This window comes from Ischnura elegans (assembly GCF_921293095.1).
Source record: "Ischnura elegans chromosome 13 unlocalized genomic scaffold, ioIscEleg1.1 SUPER_13_unloc_4, whole genome shotgun sequence".
Lineage (NCBI taxonomy): Eukaryota > Metazoa > Arthropoda > Insecta > Odonata > Coenagrionidae > Ischnura > Ischnura elegans.
The window spans coordinates 4,842,267-4,866,059 of record NW_025791660.1 but is presented as its reverse complement, the minus strand read 5'-3'; the positions used below and the strand labels follow the sequence as shown (position 1 = coordinate 4,866,059).

The 23,793-nt window shown below is 37.4% G+C and overlaps 1 protein-coding gene across 1 annotated transcript; it reads left to right on the top strand.

Annotated features, from left to right (window-relative positions):
* Window positions 1-786: 786 nt before the first annotated feature.
* On the top strand, window positions 787-6,741 carry LOC124173140. The gene is made up of 2 exons (XM_046552655.1): window positions 787-3,179; window positions 5,687-6,741. The coding sequence occupies exons 1-2, from the start codon at window positions 1,857-1,859 to the stop codon at window positions 5,690-5,692; spliced, it is 1,329 nt and encodes a 442-aa protein (XP_046408611.1). The 5' UTR covers window positions 787-1,856; the 3' UTR covers window positions 5,693-6,741.
* The last annotated feature ends 17,052 nt before the right edge of the window (window positions 6,742-23,793 follow it).

Here is a 23,793-nt window from a genome sequence, read left to right as displayed (position 1 = left end):
TTGAAACCCATTATTAAATACAAAAGGAGTTACCAAGGAAAAAAAATGTTGACACCTTAATTCCGAGCAGGGGAATCGATCCAACAACCTTTACTATGGCGACGTCGCATTAACTCCACTACGCCACCACGACTTATGACGATGACGCTTTTGTAATACATAATATCAGACCAGCAGTGAAAACCGGAGCAAGGACACAGAGTATGCACACGAAATTAATCATTAAATCCATCAATGATCGAAACAAAACGATAAATTTAGCAAGTAACTTCTCCCTCTTTGTTCATATATCTTCACATGGAAGCGAAATATTTGCAGTGCGTGAGCAAGGGAAACTAAATTTTCTTGAGAAGCAGAAGTGGCGCCACAAACTTTGTCCTAAAACTTTTGAAAGTGACTGTACGTGGGCTGTTTTTCTCAACCTCCAATGGGTCATGATCAGAAGACGAAGTTATTGCTTAAAAATTATTCCAATGCCAAACATTGAGCACACATGTGGTGTCCTTTCGACATAATGGCCTCGGCGATTGGGGAATTGGTGGTGCCTGTAGATGCGATTTGCTATACCTTCTTCATAGGATGTTTCCTCCAATTGCTTACATTAATTTTGGCTTTGTCCTGAAGCTCATCACCCGTTTGAAAATACTTCCATTCTAGCCACATCTTCACTTCAGCGTAAAGATGGATGGATGGAGATAAGAGGATCACCAATTGCGTACTTAAGTTGGAATCTTTAAGAAGAAGCTATTGTCCATTTTCAATATATTTCAAGGTTATGCAGTCGATTCGGTAGTCCCATGGTTAAGTAAAGTAACATAATATAAGTGACGGTGTATACGGGGAAGACAATTGAGAACTAAGGTAATGTGCATTTCTTAGAGAAGATAAGGAAGTGAGGAGGAAAACCTGGCGCAAGCATGCTTTCAATGAATGGCACCAAGGGAAATAAGACTGTTTCATTTGACGAAAGAAATATACTTGAATTGCCGTCCAGAAAGTAACCAAGCAAATATCGATAATTTTATGATGTATTTCCACCAATGCTGGCATCCACCATTAAGAAGTTAATCAGGAACATTTTTTTCTATTTGTATACAAGAGGGAAGACACACTTACGATTACTTACGATGTTACTTTAGGAAGGAATACACTTTTCCACAACATTTCAATGTGTATGATGCGTTTCGGTTCACAGAGTCATCATGTGGTACAAGAATTGTGCATTAAATATTGAGGAAAAGTGTTACCATCTTCAGTTTAAATATTTCAAACTTCCACCATGTAGCACCTGCATCTGATGAATTTCTTCTATTGTTCTAATTTGTTTCTGTTTTCCTCTTTTTCAGCTGCCTATTTTCTCATCTTATCATGCAACATCATAGATTTTCGTGCACATCATCTCTAATTTTGTTCTAACCTCACTTCCCTCATTATTACAGGTTCCGTAATAAACTATCAGTACTCCTGCTCCAGTAGAAAACTGTCACAACATTTTTAGCATAGCTATATTTATTTTGGTCTCCAGCGGCATTGTTATATTCTCATAAAAACGATGGTTGTAATTGATTGAATTTCAAAAATGCCATTCCAGATCATTGTCCTTTTTAATCTGCATTGCATAGTAAGCGAGATATTTTTCCTCTAGTCATGCTTAAGCTAGTTGTTACATTCCCACACTGCCATTGACAAATTTTAAAATAATAATTTGATGTTTCTTTTATATTGCAGCCAATATTTAATCTTTTTAAACCAACACTGAAATCCTTGTTGACCATTGTCACCACGCCTGCTTCATACAGCCAACTTCTGCTGAATCCAACACTCGCTCAAATAAATTATTTCTTTTTTCCCAGAACATGGCGAGGAACATTTCTAACAGAAATTCTGAGCAATTTGTTGAGGAGAGGCTCATTGTCGGATTGTTTACTGGTTCATTGATCCAACATAAGGACCTACTGGACATGTTGGAAGATGTGGATAGCAAAATGATAAAGGAGAAAACACTCTTGCATGTTGGAGTGCGTCTTGGAAAAGCTGATTGGGTGGAGGAGTTACTGGCGAGAGGGGCCGACACAGACATAATGAATGACAGTCAACAGAATGCATTGTCATTGGCTGAGGAGATGGTGCGGCAGTTCCCTGATGATATAGAATGCTCAAAAGTTCTGAATTTGGTGACGTTGGTTCACAGGAGAGACCAAGTTATTATGCGTCGTCTCGAATCATCTTCGAGTAGGAGCACTGATCATGTAACAACCGTGGCTAGCCCAGAATGTGATATTGCGTCTCTCAAGTCCTCCGTGGACTCATTGAGACGAGAGATGAAATCTCTTGTAAATCAGTTGAGCTCATCGTTGGAGGAACTGAAAGCGCAAGTGTGTGGACGCAATGCACTGTTACATTGTCTGGAAGAGGCGGTGACTTCAACAGCAGATGATGTGACGTTGATCAAGTGTGGTCTTATTGGGGAGGCATCTTTAAGTCAACCTACATCCGCTCTGGCCAGAGCAAGGCAGGAGTGTGTGGACGCCATGATGCGAAAGACTAGGATAGTGTATGGAAGTGGAGTTGATAATATGTGTAGATTGTATGAGAGACTGTACGATGGAGATGAATGCACTGCTTGTATTATTAAGTTTTTGAGTGGGGATGATTGGGTGAAGGTGATGGTGGATATGAAATCTGATGGCATTGGAAGGATGAAGGAGAAGTTTATGGATTTGGATGGGACTCAGGAGGAAGGGAAAGATTGGTATTCGTTTTGTGATTTTGAGAGTGAGACTGTATATTTTGGTTCATTAGTTAATTTTCTTAATAGTGAGAATGCCGTATGTTCTTATTTAGTTCGGGCCTTCTCCCAATTATCCCTGAAGTTAGTTTTTGGTAATGAGGGGAGGCCATATAGCAAGGGAGATGTGGAACGAGAGCGTGAGTGGACGAGGGCTATAGAGGAGGCGGAGGAGAGGAGGAAGAGGGGAGAGGGATTACATGGGTGTATCATCTACGCATTGGATGGGAAGACACTGAAGGCAAAGGTATGTTGGCTTGCGGCAGCTGTCCCACGTATTATTGGTTATCATGGATCCACAAAAGGAAGAGCTATTTTGCAGCAGCAAGCTCCTTCCCTCCTCTCTCTATATTCTAACAATGTGATGGGAACACTTCTAGCCAGTGCAAAGGTGGGTCTTTAGTCTTACGGTTTTTTTCTCTACATCATTGTCTTCATTAAAACATTGAAATCATTATCTGTTTTAACTAATAAATCGGTAATTAATAAATGTAAATGTAAACAAACTTTTGAATAATTGAAAAATTTGTTCGTAATTTAATTTTCTATGATTTCCCAAGTGGGCCACTCATTGGTTTGGGATTTAGAGGTGAAATGAAACTTCTGGTACTGTGGATCCTCAATCCAATGTAGTTCCTCCCATGTGTTCTATGAGTAGTTTGATTATATGAGAGTCGGGTTTTGTAGTATTAAAATATTTAAATGCAATTTATTTTAGTCAAACATTATACTTCTCGATATTCCAAGATGCAGATTTCTTTTTAAAAGATAACATGTATTGAAGATCTTATATGTCATAAGTTTAACCTCTTCCCTACGCAGGGCGTGATTTCACGGTCTGAATTTTCTGATGCTAAAGAAGGAAGGCCGGCTTTTCACGGCTTGAATTTTTCGAAGCAAAAGGCTACAGGCCGTGTTTTCACAGTTTTGCGGTCAAGCATGCCAAGTGGGTCCCAACCGCCTATAGGGTCCCTCGGCCCGAGAGGTCCAACCCTTTCCTATTGTCCGTGTGGGGATTACCTCGGCTCATTCCGGCTCTCAGTGTCCCATTCAAGGAAGGTGCTCCTGGTCACTTATTTGTTTATAAGTTAAAATAACTAAAAACGTTCATGTTGCATTTATTGAAAATCAATGCGAGGAATTACATTCTGTATGTTCTGTTGATAGGTTCCAAATTTTAAACGGAATTTAGCATTCATATTAACGGAGTTGATTATCACCTAGAACAATTTTTGGAGACGTCAATGTTATATGTTTAATTGTTAATTTTATAACTTACTAGCAAGTTTATAGGAGCGATATTGTAATGATTTACATCTAAAAATATACGTTACTCTGTTAGCTTCATTCTAAGTGTACATTTGCGGTGAAATTTGATAGAATATCCGATTTAACGTCTATGAAAAAAAGCCCTCGTAATGTAATAAAATATGATTCTCTCAGTTCTTTGTCGTGAGCCAAAATTACAGTGGCTATTTTTAATTACCTCTTACCAACCTTTGAATACAAAGGTACTATAAACGAATTTTGCAATAAATACTGATTAATGCATATCCTAAAAATTCATAAATTTAATATACCAATAGGAAATGTTTTACATACACACATGTTGTGAGAAGCATACCATACCATTGCAAGAATAAGAACTGCTCTACCCAGGTAATTACTCATGTCTTGGTTCTCTGGTCAGGATCCATTAAAGTGGTCTGCCCTGTGCACCTCACAGGCTTATTTCGGGACACATTAGAGCATTAATATTTTCTTGGAAAAACTTATTATCCTCCAACTGGAAGACCCAAGAGTATATTGGTGTAAGTATTCTCCTACAGAAATATGTACGTGGAAGATGATAACCTCACTCTTCTCTGAAAAGCTATGAAAAATTTGCTATAAAAAATAATATTTAGCCATTTCAAGCAACAAATTTGTAAGATTCAAGTAGTTTTATGAGAATTTTTCGCGTAAATATTCTTCTAAAAAAATTATAAATGTATCATTCTCGTGTTTTCAGAGAACTGGAGAGCATACACAAATGAGGAGAGTGTGGATTTTGGCATCATGGATCTAAAATATGTTAATATCATGAATCGTAAATACCCAGAAGTAGGCTAGGAACATTGAAAGATTTCATTCCCTTTAAAGTATTTGTTGGTCTATGATATAGTGCCGTTTTGCTGAGAACCCTAAAAATAACCGTAGAACTTTGTTTAAAAGTTCTACAGGCATTGCAAAATGAGAGGAATACATTGATGAACTGACATTTAATGCAACAGTCACAATTTAAAAAAATAAAATTTCACTGGTAACGGGATGGGCTGCCTTCGGGGAAAAGGGTCGAGGATTATATTTGCCCAGTTGCCGAGGAAAGGGTCCTGGACCCCACTAGGAAAGGTCATTAAGGGGAGGAAGCGACTACCTGGTCAGTCCCAAGCCAAGAAAAAACTCCGTACGGGGCGAAAAAGAAATTCTCAAACGCTTTGTAGAGCCAAAAGCAGCTTCCCGTGAAGGAGCTCGGCGTGATAAGGTTAAGAAAGTGACTTCAAAACTAACAAACTAATCTTATGGATAAATATCGAAGTTAAATATAAAATAATATAAGGAAATTGAAGAGTGCCTAAATTCAAATCCATGATATATCAATCCAGTGATCAAAGGATATGTGAATTTGGAACAATATTGAAAGTCTTCCAATATTTTTCACTTATAAAATAAATGATTCTTGTAGAACATGGGTTTGTTGGAAGACATTTGAAAATGTTGCTTATAAATACTGCTATTGCCTTCTTGTAAATGGAGGTAATATTTTATCTCACTATGAATATTGACCTAATTTTGACATTGCATTTTGTTTGTGATTGCACTACTTTTCAATCCATTAATTTATATTTTCTGTTGCAGAGATGAATTTGGCCTGTTGTACTCTGGAGATTGTGATGGAGACAGTCCTGAAGATGAAAATTTTGTTCATATTCATTTATTTTCCGTAAGCCACTCTGTTTTTATTGGGTTAACTGAATAACTTGTGTGTTTAGTGCAATCGTTAAACATATATTATGATTATACTCAGACATTTATGTTGATTTCATGTTTGCTACATGCCACTTTTTCATTCGGTAGGTAATCACATTTTGAGATGCATGTTGTTTTAATCTTGTGGACACATATTTTAATCAGCCTTTTCCTAGTCATGCCGCTATGATATTTTTATTTCTGATAATATATCACTTTGCATCTCATTTACGCTATAAGTAAATGGAAGGAATGTACCATTTTGGCTTGCCAATGTAATGCTACAATTTATCTGCAGGCCATCGTGCACATAAATCTATTTGCAACATATGCCGCTCTTTCCTATTTGTTAGAAATGTATTTTGCCGGATGTACTCATGTTTGCGTAGCCCTTTGATCAACATTAGTTTGTTTCGGTTCATTGCTCTGACCTCGTTTGGCCTCATTTACTTGAGAGACATTTCCCTGTAGTTTGCAACTGTAATGACGTAGTCATAATATTTTGTAGTAGGCATAACATTATGTAGTTGGCATAACACTATATTCGTCAAAGATTATTAATTTCAATGATACGCTGTATAATTTAGATGTTATGTAGACTATAAATTTACAATATTGCCATACTTGACATACAATGGTTAAGATGGGATTTTTTCACAATTTTTACCAGTTAGAAGGCATTTAAGAAATGTCGTTATCAAGTAATTAGTTTCTTAAATTCATTTTCCTATATGTTGGTGACCTAAGTTCATTTTTATTTTAGTTTTTCTTTTTCAAATTTTCACTGACGTTAGAGAAGATCATTGCAATCATTCATGCACGTATATATTTCTAACATTCACCTATCCTTTGTATAGTATTCAGTTGACTGGAAATAGACATTTGCTTATTTATAAGCAATAGTTAATGTCTCCTAATCCTCAGGATTGCTGCTTGGTTTTCAAGGATTTAAGTGAATATAATGGTTAATCATGTTACCAGTTCTCTTTATAAGAAATGTAGCTCTTCCTATTTCATGCCTTTGTGAGGCCTCCTTTGCTATTCATCATATATCTAGGGCATATTTTTTGAATGGCTCTTTATTTGTCCAATTTTCCATTTGATAAATGGGTTAGCGTTTTTTAATCACTTTTTATGTTTCACAATGTTACCTTTTTCTCTTTTTTCGGCATTAGTTACTCGTTCGTTTCTGTTATTGCATTAATTGTAAAACAATAGCTATATTCTCTCTGCTGCCTGGAGTTAACTGAAATCTGGTTCATATAATGTGTAGTTTTCTCAAAAGAAAATCCATTCACAATAATTGATTTTTGTAAGGTATTTCTGAATTGATAATTTTACCTGTGCTACACCACTCCATGTTGAGACTAGTTTAAGAATCCAGATTTTTTAAATATGTTCCATTAGATATAAATATAATATAAATATTTCATTAACTAATCTGCAGTAGTGTCATTATATGTGAATTTAAAAAAATATTTTATAATCATGTCTCATGGTAAATATTTTATATGTAAATTGCTTTATGAAAATCACTCATAATTGATAATCTAGGATAATGGATGTATATTAATATAAAAAACTATGCATCTCTGAATAATACCCTTTTATATCTGTTGGCTTATCTCTGAAGAGGAATGGCAAGATATCCTCAGTTAAGGCATTGCCTTTTCTCATTTATTTTGCATTATTTTTCTTCACATTTATTTTAATTTTAAAAAATGACATGATACAATGAGGAAGTATTGCATTTATTTTTTCAACAATCAAATCAATTATCATGTAGTTGTAAATGTATGCATATTGTTTGCATAATTAAATTACTTATGTGGTATCACAATATATTCTGAACAATACCATTCAAGGCACATTTGGAGGAATAGCATTTCATTGAATGTGATGTGATTAAACCAGAAATTTTTAATTTTTGCTGCAAACTGTTGTGGAGCTTTATCCAATATTGCATATCATGCTCCATACAGACAAAATAAATTTATTATGGCTTAATATTTCTTTGGTTTATTTTGCTTTGAAATTAATATATGCATATGGTGCATCAGATTCTATCATAACAAATTTTGTAACAAAGTGCAGAAGGACCTCCTGATGTACACCTCCTATTTGCCATGACGCTTTTTAGTGCTGTGCTCCATAGCCCGCCTAATCCTTGAAATTTTTTAATCTAATCGCCAATCAAAGGTATTATTATATTTTTTTAATTATGTTATGCATATGATATGAATCCATTTTAAGAGTAAAAATGATAATTATCCAGCTCAACCCACAGTTATTGAACTACATTGCATTTCCAACCAACCTTTTTCCCCCCGAATTCTAATGCGGTAATTTGAATTTACATATTCACATATGTACAGACATTTTATGTATTTACTACACTCCCCAATAACTCGAGGCTGTGGAATAGTATTTTTTGTCTGCTGAAACGTTTCCCTGTGCCCAATGGAAGCACAGAACATGTATTGCTGTCTACAGTGACAACCGAGTTATCATTCCATCAAACAATGTATTGTTTGATGGAATGATAACTCGATAACTGACCTACGGCTTCATTAAATGCTCGTTTTGAAGTTCCTCTCGGTTTTATACCGATGTTTTCCCTAAATTATATCAGGCACTCCCCCTATCTATTTTCACGTATAGTGCCAGTGTCAAAAATGCTTTTTCTTTCAAAACAATAAAAAGTATGTACGATATAAAGAAGTTCTTGAAAAACATGCTATTGAGGGTCCAGGGATAATCTTGATAAATTCCAGAATAACACTTGCTTCCTAGCCTAACTTTCGATCAAAGTCATTTACCATCGCCTGGTTGAATCCTAAAGTCGTCTGAACAACATAATCACCGAAGTTTGAAGCTAAATCTAAACGGCTTGTTTTTAAAGAACCTTTTTACACTACGGCGAAGTGAGGTATCATTTTCTCATCTACTGACAAGTGATGCGCAAGTATCTCGAATATTAAAAATTTATTGTTCAAGTCATCAAATATGGGCCATAATTAACAAATCTATCATTTTCCTCCGGAGAGGAATTTTTTGATAAGTTTATTTTTTCAATAATACAAATATGCTTTGGCTCAACGATTTCGTAATAAAGTCCACGCCTTATCGTATTCTTTCGACCATTATCTTGTTGGGGAAGTCGGTGATAACCTAAAACATAAAAAACGGAACTTTTCTGATATCTATTATTGACAGACGCGAAATATGCCTATTATCGTCAATAGAATATCTATTTGAGAAATAAGCAATTTTCTCACACATAACCACTTTCAAGACCTGGTGAAAATTTTAAATTGAAGAGTATCAACTCAATTCTTTTTTTATTTTTTCCACAAATTCCGCCTATAGAATTAGGAGAAAATATGAATGCAATATTTTAGTTCTTCCTTTACTTAGGACGCAAATCTGCTATTTGAGAATGAGTTAAATGAAAAGTACTGTTTATATATTGGGTGTTTCGATAGAGGACCGCCATGGTGCACTGCACCAGATATCTCGTCCTGTATTTCAAAGGCTCCGTCAATATCAGCATCTATATTTACGTCACCAACCTCATTTAGAAAATTTTATGAGTGTACAAATTTTGTATTCCATTGCACTAAAATGCATTCATGTATTTCATAAATACATGTTCGCGTGGCGAGAGAAATAACATTGGTAAGATCACTGCCACGTTTGCTCACAATTGATAGTAAAGGCAATGGCGTGGTCAACTCAAAGGTTGTTTTGGCACTTTTACTTCACAGTCCTGTAGATTTTCCGCGTTGAAACATTACCTTCGATGAATTACGGACTCATCACTATACTACGTAGACAAATTAACAGGGAAAACAAGGGATTTTTTGAAGATAAAGGCTACTTAGCAGGCGAAGATGGTAAAATGGGCCAGTCAGGTCATGGCAACGACGATTTGGACGCATATGGAATAATCTACATCGAATACGTGGAAAAAGGAAAAACGGTAACAGGGGAGTTTAATGATAGTTTTTGTCATTGGTGCAGCGAGAGGGGGATATGGGGGATACATCCCCTCCCGCCCAAGGCTCAGAGAAATTTTTAAAATTAGTCCATTTTACTTATTCGGATCGCTATTACTTATAGAATAGTGTTAGGGTTAATCAAACATCCCTCAGAAAGCCGTAAAACACGCAAATTCGAACCACTTTTCATAAAAAGTTTTGGAGGAGAGCCCCCTAAACTCCTGTTTATCCTGGCGGGAATGCTTTACCTCCACTCCCCTAAGTATTAGTTGTGCCTAAACCCCCCTAGCCTTAATTATTAGCTGCGCCCCTGCAACGCTTAAAATCGTTGGCAATTTGAGTTATCTGCTCATAACAGCATAAATCGTAGCTTTTTTTCCTAACATCCGTGATCTCGGTCATATATATTCATCCAGGAAAGGTCTTGTTTCTGACTTAAAGGAGAGATTTTATAGAATAATATAAAAAATTCTAATCTATTATAGGTATGACATTCGAGTCCGTGCGTGGCAATGTCTACTGAGGTATTTTTTAATATTACTTAAAAATATCCTGCTATCCAGCAACGACGTAATATTTCTTGTCAATGGTAAACCTACCACGGCTGGCAATGAATTATAAGGAGAAAAAATTTTAGAGACAGAAAATTTTCAAAGGGGCAGAAAAAGAGTAAATGTATTTTAAATAAGAGTGGTCCAAACAGATTGCTCTAAGTTCTGTGATCATTAGTAGTAAAAGTTCAGCGTAAAGAGTACTCTTACTACACTTTTCGCAGAGATTGATCTGACTTCTTCTTTGCCAATTTCACTTGGTTAGAATTTCTCGGAGTTTAGCATTTCATATCTTTTGTTCGAAAAATCGTACAGGGCCAGCGCTAAGGAAATGTAATCCTAAATTATCAAGGCTTTCATGCAATGAGTTAAGTTGACCACAAACGAGAACCCTCGTGACGTCATCGACTCATGGTAGGTGGGCGGCAGCCTTAGGGGTTTCTTGATTTTCGCTTGCAAGAAAATGGCTGCAGAGGGAAGACTTTTATTCGTTGGAGCTTATCTCCGCTAATATAGCTATTGTTGTCGTGGATATAGTTGTTGTTTAATGCCTCCGCATGTAAAGGGTATTTTTCCCATCAGTCCTAGGGAGCGGCCTTTGAACGAAAGAGATAATGGGAATTATTTCATCTTAACACGTTCCCTACCGCTGATTTTTAAACGAATTCACCCATTGCGCCGACGTTCTTTTTCTCTTCTTCCTTTCCTTTCAATAATTGGATACTTTCCATTTGAGTTTTCGTGTGCATTCGCCTGTGTGCGCCGAGTCGGTCAAATCATATATGTACTGAAGCAGCCATGACCAACGGCGTGCTACGAGAGGCTAAAAGAAAGTGACTCACTCTTCAATCGTAATGACCGAAACGGTGCGAAGAAGATGAAGTACGTGTTTCGGTCATTATGACCGAATCGGCAGCAAACTTGTTAAGAGACAAAAGACAGGTGAAGGCAGAGTGAATGTGGTGGGGAGATAAGATATCGGGAATGGAGAGATATCCGCATTCACGACCTCAGTGCTTCTCCATTTATTTTTGGACGCTGAGTTTAGCCACGAGAGTGGAAATACTCGCAGTGCGATGAGAATTTGGAAGATGGGCTAGAAAATAACTTCCTCGATGACTTCATACCAACCAAAAACTACATAGATAAGAACATCTCATCAGCGTTCCAAATACAATATAGATAAGGATTACGGTTACGTCTTTTTTATGCTCTTTTTTTGGCGTACTATAAGAATTCTTCCATCATTCACGGTTGGCATAAAATCATCGATGATCGTCTAAAGGAGGAAATACTTACGACCCTACGCACTCGATATTTTTCGGTGGATTTCAAAATCGACCGAATCGTACGGCAACTTTTCCCTTTCTTAAAACAGCTTTCATGCTAATTTTTTCGACACTTAAACAAACTGCCAAAGTAATTTTTCCTATGAACGTTGGTCCACCGTTGATCCCGCGCAAAGTTTTCTTTGCAAACAATTAATGGCCTCTGTTATTGCCTTTCCCTCAAGGACTAAGAACTCAGACTCATTTGCAGTTGACATCAATTTTAATTAAAAATATGAATATTCTTCCTTAATATTCGAGCCACTTATATTTATGCTCCTTTCGACATATTTACCACAGAGTTTTGCACGTTGGCGTATTTTTGTAATTTTTTGCGAATATTCCTCTCTAATATTCTAAGGCGACTCTGTCAAGGGTCTAATATTATGCGAATAGGCAGAAGGTTATTGAGTTTATAATTTTCCAATGTAACTAAATCAAAACACAAAATCGCACTTGCAAATTTCCTAAATTGATTTTGTTTGGATAACTCTTCCTGTGCACATTTTAATTCTGCATAAAAGCCTGTAAAATATAATTAAATTGATAAGGTAACAATTAAATATTTGCGCAGTGGGAGTGAGCTATTACCAATCATGTATTGCTTCATCTAATCATGATGTATGGAAAGGCATATTTGTTTGAAATTTATTGAATACTAACGCTTAGATGTCCCATCTTTAAAAAAAATCAATATGTGCTAGGATTGACATGAATCTCGCGTATATAAACCATAAATAAACACGAACCTGTGCACAGATATAAGGAGATGAGAATAAAGGCCGTTCAATATACGATTAATACAATGGAATTAGAAAGAGAAAAAAATGAGTAGCGTGTTACGTGCTTGCCGTATTAGTTATCACTAAGATTGATTTCTTTAGTTATCAGTACAACGTTTTTTTTAAACTATGTGGAAATAATCTCGAAGAAATAATATCATCTCAAATATGTGTGATGTGTAAATCAATATCCCATATTTTTCTCTAGTGAACCCATAGCACTTTCGGCCCGAAGGAAAAGGATTTTAACTTTTCCGTGATCCAATATTTTTTCATCATTTATGCTTAGAATTTGTACATTTTACCAAAACTGAACGAAATAAGTCGTTACGCACAAAAATGTTTACATTATTTAAGATTTTCTGCCATCCTGTAGAGATGACGCTCGGATCTGACGGAGAGAAAAGGCTTCGGCGCTAGGCATATTTTTACTAAAATATCCTGCGGTAACATTTTGAAGTCTTACATTCAAACTACTTCAATTTTTTATGTCAAGGATTGATTAATAAGGCTACAGGTTATTCATTTCGCACTTTTTTTACTTCGGAATTTTTAGTTTATTAAAATTACGTATTATGCCTTTTTATTGTAATATTTTATGAGTAGGATGATTAATTTTACCGTTCTCCGCTGAGATTAAGTAGCTTTAATTACTCGTTAGTTCCTACTTATGAATATGCAGTTTGTATTAGTAGTGCTTATAGACAAACGATTTACTTTCATGCCACCGCACAATTGGCTGAAAACGAAAAAAGCTGGACAAAATTCCAAAATGACGTTTTTTTGAGATATAGATTTAAAGTTAGCGTAAATACTTGTAAATGATTACCATCTATAGATGCATGTGTCATTTTACATCAATTTGACCCTTTACTGAGATACAGTGGCCCAAACATGACCAAAAGTTTTAAAACACGATCGAAATATCGCTCTCATTTCCTTACTCGCTGACTTTTTTTCCAAGATTTCTACTTAATATTCTTCAGAAATCTCAACTTTACACCGTGATGCGAATTTTTCGAGTTGCATATTTCGTAAACGAAAGATAATGTCTTTTTCGCATGGACGTGGACGGATTGCTATCCGCAATGGGCGCGCGAATACGATTCCATTGTCGTCAGTGGAAGCTTACGCAGAGAGTGCGTAACCACGCGGAGGAGACATCCCCTTAGCCCCTCCGCCCCTTTGCCCCGCCTATCATCCGCGCGAGTTAAGGTCACGGAGACAGAAATGGTTTTTGTGCTTACATATGAACGCAGTACACATGCTCCAAGAAAGCTTATTCTTTAATGCGGTTTGTGGCATTTGGAAGTTTATGTAATGGAACAGCTTTCTAATCGTTTTCAAAGAAGAGATATGGATAAATGACGTAGATTTGAAAATTTCTAACGCACGTTTTAAAAAAATATTTTTTAAGGGCCACGAATGAAAAATGTTTTCAGAGGGCGATTGTTAATACCTTTGGGCTAGTGCATCGGAATTTTTTCTAAGGTGGTGGATCATCGCGGAAAAAATAAGAATATAGGATGCAATTTTGTCCTGTTCACCCTATGTTCTGGCCCTCTATAACACCCTTTACAGACCATTTTATAAACATTTACTTCTCTCGCAAACGGAAGCCTTCATACCGATTGTAATACGCACGAGAGGGAGTGATTTTTGCGAAAACTGTTCCCAAAAATTGCTCCAAAAACTGCCGGATTTCGTGAAAATGTAGATTATGAAAATGAGCTCAATTTGAGTTCTCCTCTCGATTTATCTACGCACAAGTGCGGATGCGTCTTTTCACCATGTATAGTGAAAGTGGACATGCGAATAAAATGTTAAATTAAGAAAGTATTTACTTTATTTTAAAAACAAAGAAAAAATATTATAAGGAATTTGCTAGTGCAAATGTGTGTGTGTGTGTTGATTTAACTACGTAGAATGTTATAAACTGAATAAACTTTGACTTAATCGCATAATATTCAACCCTGCCGAGTCGCATCTGAAATTTTTGAATGAATATTTAAGAAAAAGTACGTTCCACCTATGTATTAAAAATGTGCATTAAATTTGTCGAACGGAATGGAACTAGCTGATGGAATGCCAACGAAGAATATTAATAGGTTTTGAACTCCAAATGATGTCTGCGGCACATGTCTCTGTTCCTGAATTAGCAGAAAAATACGCTTCTTTGAGGATGACGCTTTCGGCATATATCGCAATATCAATGATCAAAACATGACTTTGAAATAATACCTTTGGATTTAAAAAACGTTAATCTGTGCAGCCAAGAGTGGGGACTCCAAATTAGTCTTAGCAAATGCACGGCGGTACATTTCTTGGGGAAGTCGTGCAACTATCCGTATGCTTATACAGTGGACAGTAGAGTAGATTCCGTTTAATGGCTCCACCGGTTACTTGGGGCAGCCGCTTGATTGGGGCAGATCTTGAAGAACAGAACCCAATAGATAGGAATATCCCAGAGTATTCTCCGCTTAATCGGGACAGCATGCCGCTTTATTGGGCCATGAGTCGGCGACTTAGGCCGTTTTCCAATTCGCAATTATTCACCCTTCGTGCACTTTTCGATCGTCAACTTACGGATGTGACGACAGCAAGGGTGGATCCAATCGGCGAGGGCGTAAGGGAACGAAGGGTAAGTGAGCAAGGGAACGCGGATGCTCCCTCGCTCCCTTCCCCTCGTAGGAAGTGGACGTCAAAATGGCGGCAATGGAAAACTCAGAAATCTTGAACTGGAGTTTTAAGTAATTTTGTGTTTATTATGTGAGCTCTTCTACGTTATATTATATCGGCATTGTGAATTCTTGCTCTTCGCATGCAAAAATATAAGTATAAAGGCGAAATTGATTCTTAAATCAACCACCAGATATTCTAACACTACCCCGTGCGTCACATTTCGTTACTGCCAATAGTTCGCATTATTTCCGTTCACACTTTATGGCGCCAGTAGAGCATTAGTAAGGGAACAGGGTGCAAGGGAGAAAGGGATCAAGGGAATGAGTGCATACTACGTGGATTGGAAAACGGCCATAGACTCTATTTGCTTAGCGGCTGCTGTCCTAACGCCCTCTGCCAAATACCTTTTTAAGCGACTTCTGTAGATCTAGATGAAAATGTGTGCTGTGCAGACAGTCATAGGCGCCGACTCCATTGGGCTTGAGGGTGCCTGATCCCCCTCAAAAATCCGTTATGGGTGTGGGGAAAAAATGTGTTAGGCTTGTCGATTTTCCCCGGAGTGTCCAGATATCGAGATTCGATTTATCAGGGTTCTAATGTTGATCATATGATTCTTCTAAAATGCTTAAAAAACTTAATTCTCACTACTTATAAAATTTCCCGGGGCAAGATCCCCGGTTTGGGCCCCCCCAATAATTTTTGTAAGTCGGCGTCCCTGCCGACAGCGGATGTCATTTAGACGTGAATTATTACAGGAATATTGATTTTAAATCGTGAGTTTATTCCATGAAATATTTATTATTTTTATATATTTATAAAAAGTGTTTATTTCTGACGCATGCGATTACTGAACTACAAATCTTAATCGTCTCGACCTCTTGGCAACGCGTTAAATGATAATATCATTCGATTTTGAGCCACGGCGTTCCTAACGTGAAAAACCTACAAAGCATAAGAAGCCATATTTATAAACTGTACTATTTGATGGTACTCACTAAAACGGCTTCTTATAACCTCAAAAGTGTTGTATTTCTCCCTTATTTTCAGTGGCTTCTGCACAGGGGGTCTCTGCTGCACCGGCTGGCAGCTAAAATCGTTAACTCCTGCATCTAAGGGATAAGCCGTTATACTTATATGACTCAAATTACCAATGATGTTATTCATAGGATGGATTTCGGTATGATTGTAGTTGCGGTTTGACACAGTCGAAGGTGGTCACGTACCAAAGATTCAATCAGGAGGAGGCGACAGGAAATATCCAAAAAAGATTATGAAGGGATGAGAGGGAGGAGGAGGATACAAAGAAGATAAGGGATAAACACACGATGGAGATAAGCAGAACATCAACACATCCACGAAGGATGGAATCTTCTCAAATGGGAGCCTCCAACGTCGTTATCATATTCAAAGGTGACGTTTTCGAGTCGGCAGTCTGACTGTATTGCATTTGCAGAAGTCGACTGATACAGTATAGTGAATTTGCATTTCTTAGAGGAAAGAGGGAAGGGAGTGTGGAAGGAAACCCGGCTTCGTAATTCATACGAAAGGCACGGTTGGTATCGAGGCTTAAAGTACCATCCGAGGGACGGAATATTATAACTAAATTGCTCCCTGGAAAGTAATCAAGTAGAGAAGTAGGAATTTCCCGATATACTTCCGCCAGCGTTTGCTTTTAATACAGAATCTGCTGGCACGACTTCTTCATGTTTTCTACCGAAGTAACTTTTCAATTATTTTCGTATTTTCACCACCTATTTTTTCATTATATTATTTATATACATAGATTTTCATATACAACTTAACGAGTTTCATATTTGTCAGGCGTGGATAGGATGACAAACCAATGGTAGATTTTAGTTTTCAATGTAGACGTATTAGTCTTTCAATCCTTCAGTTACTGGTGCGATACTAATTGGTAAGTGGTACCTAGTACACTTCAGCTGATGGAATATTTATGTCTTGTTTTATTAATAAAAATATACATCACTACGATGTAGGCTGCGTATAGGGTAATGACGGCCTGAAAAACATATTTGGAAGTAGAAAGTGCGGACAAATTAAGCTTCATTTACATTAAAAAGACATGGAACCCTTAATTTTCAGCTTGATAGCATGAAAATTTATAATGCCGAATCGTGCTTTAAAATTTGGACGGTATATTTACGACGATAGGGTATTTCCTATTATTTTTTTATTGCCTTAATCGAAAGATTTTTACTCCTGGAGTCCATATTTCACGCTTTTAGATTTTTAAATGACGATATCTATTTTTCGCGATTAAATGAAATGTGAAAAATTTCAAGCGCGCGAAAACGCGACGGCTAAGTATGAATGCCAGGAAAACTCCGAGTGACGTCGTTCTGATGCACGTTGCTGCAAGTGAAGTGACCTTGGGGCGAGGCTTTGAGCGATGATATGACGCAGGCTGCTAGCAGGTAGCCGAGTACCCTGCTAGCTGGTAGCACCTGGCTTAAATAAGGATTATTAATACCTTACTAAACGAAGAAAGCTTTCCGACCTTAGCCAGCTTTAATAAGTGATTATTAAGAATGTTTCCCTGAGCTCTGTGCCTCATGCATGCATTGATAATCTCAGACGATGTATAACTCCTGTCTACTCGCATAGACACTAGGTCCCTGTGACGTCAAGTGGAGTGGAATCGCATGGGCGCCAATCTGACCTTTTTCAAATGAGGATAAAAATTGACCATTGCCATTCGTCTAAACCGGTATTTCTAAAACCAAATAATTTGTATATTATGAGTACACTAATGGTGGGTAACGAACCGCAATCAATGCCTTTCGTTTTCTTTGATGACGGAAACTACCCTTCTATCCCTACTATCATATTACCTTTGGATATAGGTTACATAAACTAGTCGTGGTGATGAGTTATAAAGTTAAAGTGAGATTCTAAAATTTCAATTTGCTAAAAAAGGTTTGCAGTGACACTCTCTTAAGCTAACCCATAATATTTGCGCAGTTAAAATAAATTTCAAATTCCGATACTGCAAATTAAAATATTAAACCATTGAGGTTATATATCTTGGTTGTTTGCTTTCTAACGAAGAAATGCCGATTGAAACTAAAAGCTAAGATGCAATTGGATACTTAATTTAATTATTATTTGGACTAATCTAATCCCTGTCGCAGACTAATGAATAATCACCCCAAGCCAAACACCCTAGCGGTTGCTTTCTGGAACCTATGTATGCATAGAAAAAATGATGGTCGGTATTTCTAAAACCAAATAATTTGTATACTATGAATACACTAATGGTGGGTAACGAATCGCAATCAATGCCTTTCGTTTTCTTTGATGAAGTAAACTATCCTATTGGTGGAAGTTGCGCTCTCAATGTATGGATAAGCCGTTGCTGGTGATTAATAGTTTCATCTGTTGAGATGATACGAAATAATGTGAGTATAAACTTGTATCTGCTAGGAAGCATATTTTATTAGATTTGGATGGATTAAAAGATTTTACCAAAGGAGTATATTGAAGTTTGGAAATTAAAATATATTTCCTTCACCCGCGGCGACGTTTCTTTAGCTGTTTTTATATATCAATAATCTCGAAGCGTATTGACACACTGGAACACTTCGGTGTTGTCATTAGCCGTGGGTTATCGTTTCTGAACTACTTTCATGGCAATCATCTTTGACTTTCAAACCCTACTCAAGACCGAATGGAAGTCTGACCGCAAGATGAAGTGCCAGGTGCTTGAATTGAACAGAATTATCTCTACCACAGAACCAATCAATTCGCCCCACATTTTTCGAACTTCGCGCGTAATTTATTTCTTTCATTTCCAATTAGATGGGTTATTAGGTGTCTTGCTGGTTCATCTCAAAATATTTTCAACCATAACTCCAATTTTTCGCCCACTTGCGATGGAGTGATATATTTTATCATTGCGCTTTTTTCAATGAAAAATATGTCAAAAATAGCGGAATGACTCCTTGATATTTGGGTTAAATATATATTCCCCTTAAACACTTCGGGTACCGGCTGCTAAAGTTAAAGCCCTACTAAAAAATCCAGCCATTTTTTACTATATTCGTACATTTTTTAAAACATTAGCATCAAATATATGTTTATATCGATGTTCATTTAAATAAAAATGGACTTTGTTCTTATTTACGAATGAGTTGAATAACATGTATTGTTAATTTTGAAATATATAATTTAGCAATGAAAACCTGCTGTTTTTGAAAAATAAAAAAGTTGCAACGTATGATGTACCACCATAACATGCGTAATTATTTTCTGTACAATCAACTTGAACAATTTAAAGCAAAAAAATCATTAAAACGTATTTTTCCAAGCAAAGCATTATAAATCCTGAATGACAAAAAGGGTTAATGCACCCTTAACGAACGATTCGATAGGCCCAAAGAATTTTCACACTAAGTGGCCAAAGATGAGGATGCCTGTAGCTACAGAGGGCTTTTCGTCCTCAAGACATAAAGTGAACTCTTTTCCTATCAAGCAGTTGATTTTTGAAAAAAAATATAACCACTAAGCAGTAGTAAACTGGGAAAGTACCACGGGGGAAATATAACGGCTTCACCCATACAAAGCCAATTAAATCGAAAGACGCAACATTAAACCATGGCAATCCTCAGAAGGATTAGTAGGACGTAATATTACGTCCATGGCACGCAAAGTGTTAAATTGCACTATTTAAGTTTTAATTTCACTTGAAAGCTTCAATTTTTTCATATGGAAGCATATCGACTCCACACATTTTTCTATTCTAAACTTCAATTAAAAGTTTCAAAACCCACGAAGCTCATAACTAAAGCAAAGAAAGGAAACTTAACATAAGCACGCAAAAATATTAAAAATAAAACCTAAGAAGTCTGAAAAATGTCAAACAACAATGTTACTTCTAGTATTATCTTTAAAAAAGTTTTGTGAATTGCGTGCCATTACCCATTAACAATGCCATTAACAATTCTAGTGGTAAAAAACTCTCATGCCTGTAATGTATTCATATATTTTGTGCATTTTTGCAAGAGAAAAAGTACAGAGAAAGTACTTTATGCTACGATTTCTTCTCTCTTTGAAACCCAACTATACCGTTTCCTTAAATTACTGATTCCGTGATACATACCTTGAAAGTGCGGAATTTTCGCTCGTATTATCGAGTATTATTTACTTTCCCTCAATTCAATTTGGCCGGTTTGCACCAAACAAAAGGGGTCGCTGCTTTGACTTTTCATTTTCCTGTGCGCCAGACTGCGCGGCGATACAATAGTGAATTTGTGTGTTGCATATACGGCAGGATGCAAATACATACTATTAACACTCGAGCTATGTAGCTTGTTGGCGAATAAAGTTCGCCAGTCTTCGAAAATCAAGGATTTCATCATTGTACTTACATTCTGGTCTAAATTGGCCTCGTGTATCCCTATATTTTTCTTTAACTGTCTAGAGTGTGATTTTTCAAAGCTCGAAGTATTGTAGCAGATTTTTTTACGATCGACAATAGGAACTCAACACCTATGGCCTATAAATTATGCCGCACAACCGGCTGTGTATCAAATCTGTACCGACATATCAGTCTTAACTATGAATGTATCAGCTTGAAGTAATTTCTACAAAGAAAGATAAATTTTAACAAAAATCGAGTGTTATCATATAAAATCGTGGTTAAAGTACGCCAAGTGCCCAGCCATGTAAAAATATCAGACTTGCCTACATGAGGTTTAACGTACAGTCCCTGCATACAAGGACCATGACACTTGGACAATGTCTGGATGGATTGTACATTACACCCAGGTACTATGTTTTTCACAAAAAATATACCAATACTCTGAATATTCTCAGGAATTTCTCCATACACAGTCTCAAAAAGATAAATCCAAGTTTTCAATAGAGTCACAATCAGGCAGGGATGGGCAAAGCAAAAGACTTATTTTCAACTTTGATTAAAGAAGTTGCAATCGCTCGAGAACAGCCATTTTTTTGCTCATGTTTGCTTTTCCACTTCATTCAAGTTTTCCCCCTTTTCTGTAGGTGTGGAAGTCTCATTTGTGTTAGAAATAATGCGGTCCTCTCGCATCAATCCATTCGAATTATGCATCTTCATCAGCCTTCTCGTTACCGTTTCCGGGGATAGCATTCTCCATTGCACGTCCTCGGGCTACATTCTTCATTCTCCTACAGGAGCTCCAGAATTTTCCTCTTCCCAATCACGGGGCGATCTGGAGATAATGTGATCTCCTGATCAGTGTATTCTATTACCATTATTATCAAAGGGTCTTGCAAAATTTTCAGCTCATGCACTGTCTGTAAAAAAGCAAGATACCCGAGTTTGAGGAGCTCTAGCGTCTAAACGATGCAATCAACTTCAATGCAACAAAAAGCATACGAAAGAAAATTCATTTCTGTGTTGTAACATGTACTTAAAAAAATCTTCGGCGTCATAGTATTTCCAGTTCTTAATATTTTTTCCTCAAAAGTACCCATTTTATGCGCGTAAAATCAAGTTTTCCTAATTTGAGCACTAGGAATTACAGCAGTTTTCGTTCCTATAACTATAACCTTGATATAAAGAAGCCACATCTATCATTAGTAGTTTGCCGAAGACAAGCTTTTTATACCACTAAAATTAACGGCGTTGTTGTATACAACGGAAACCTCTGCTAACTTCCAAACCAGGGGTTCAATTGAAAATTGATATGTACCTACTGTTGTCTTCCATAGAATGTTAGTAATACATATACGTAGATCATACACGTGAAATGTCAGCAGTAAAACAAAAGTATTAAACAGGCAGCAAACTGACAGCGGAGGTGCGGCAAGCTATGGCAATTGGCTGGTTTGGGGAAGAGTTTCTTCGAGGCGATGGAGAGCGAGTACCTGTCCTCCCTGTTGAAGCTTGGTGTTTTGGCTATTTCGATAGCCTCTTTAATCAGCCGAAAGAATTATTGCCTCTGTCTGGTGTTGAGTTTCCGAAGTACACGATGTGCATTGGCCTTCCCCATACATGCTCGGCGATGGCGGATAAACGAAATTATCTATTCTTGGTAGCTCTTTGGTGATCTTTCATTCTGCATTTAAAGGCTCGTGATGTTTGGCACATGTCAGAGTCTCCGCAAGAGCACTCGACTCGGTGTATTCGCCTTTGTATCTGAATGGCAAATTTAAGTATACCGGGACTAGCCACGGTGATAACTTTACGGGAGTCACCCGCAATGCACAATTGTGCGAAAAATCCACAGGGAAAAAATCATTCGCCTTGACCGGGATTCGAACCCGAATCCCTCGATTTCCGGCCGAGTGCTTTAGCCAGTTAAGCTACCGAGGCGTCATTCTTCCCTGTGGAAATTTGTGGACTATACCGGACATGGTGGTATGGACTGCCGAGCATATTATGCGACGAGCAGTCCAAATCGTGCGCATGGCGCCACAGCCGGCATGAGCACTCGACTCGGTATATTCGTCTTTATATCTGGATGGCACTTGGCCTTTCATATGGGGCCGTCTGTCTCCTTGCCACAGGATTCTTGCAGAATACGACAAAGTCACAAAAGTGTCACTATGCCGTGTTTTGCCAGAACCCTCGCACCCTTTTCCGATGTCTCGGATACATATATCCTTGAAATGCAGAACGGAGACGCACCAAAAGCCCACCAAAATAGACAATTTCGTTTATTCGCCATCGCGAATCACGCCCAAGATCAATCTAACAGGTAGTGCACCCTCATAATCTGGGACTGCTCACCCTACCCCCTCACGACAGACCACGAATGTAATATGTCCTTGGTAATTACTCAGAGACTGAAGACCCACCACCAAAAGTATAAAAAATAGATACGAATGCGTTAACATAAGTTTCCGCGGCTAATATACAACAGCAAGATAAATAAATTCCTAGGAAATGCAAGGATTCGTTGGAATGGTTTTCATCGTGAATGCGCCGCGGAGAGGAGGGAGCTTCTTCTCTCTTTAAGAAGGGATAATCCGGGAAGCGCTCCCCGTGGTGAGGGTACACAGTCCCCGATAGACGCCTTTGTGCTCTCTGCTACTAGGTTTGGCCGAGTTCAAGCCACCGCCGAAAGGACGGCAATGAAATCTCAAGGAAAGGCTACCAATGGTAAGAAATTCTGGCCATTTGTAGAAAAACGTTCTCCCCGCACTCACTATGCAGACCGTTTAAAAACGTTCCCGCTCCCCAAGGGATAACCCATTAGTGCATAGCGTCTGACTCATCGGACGTGCGTATATAATTTTTTGTGGGCTCAAATTGATATGCGCTAATATAGTGACACTATATTAAGTTGACATGGATGCCAGTTTTCACCGTTCTTCTAATGTTTTAGTTGACTACTGGAATGTATCCACTTGAGAAGCATTTATGTAAGATATGGCATTCAAAGAATCTCAGTCACCCGCACAGGGAAATTAAATTATTTTTATTGAAGTTTTTTTTAATACATTGATTACTTACTCGTTTTTGTCCTTAAAGTTGATCTTATTCTTTCATATTTCCTCAAGTTGTTCTTTACTATTTTTTATCTATATTATCAACATTGACAGCCGTTCGATATATCGGGCGCCATGCACGGGGGTCAATTCTCGTTGCTAATCTAACAATGGCTGCTCTTATATTTAACCAAAAAAATTTATTTTGGCATAGTC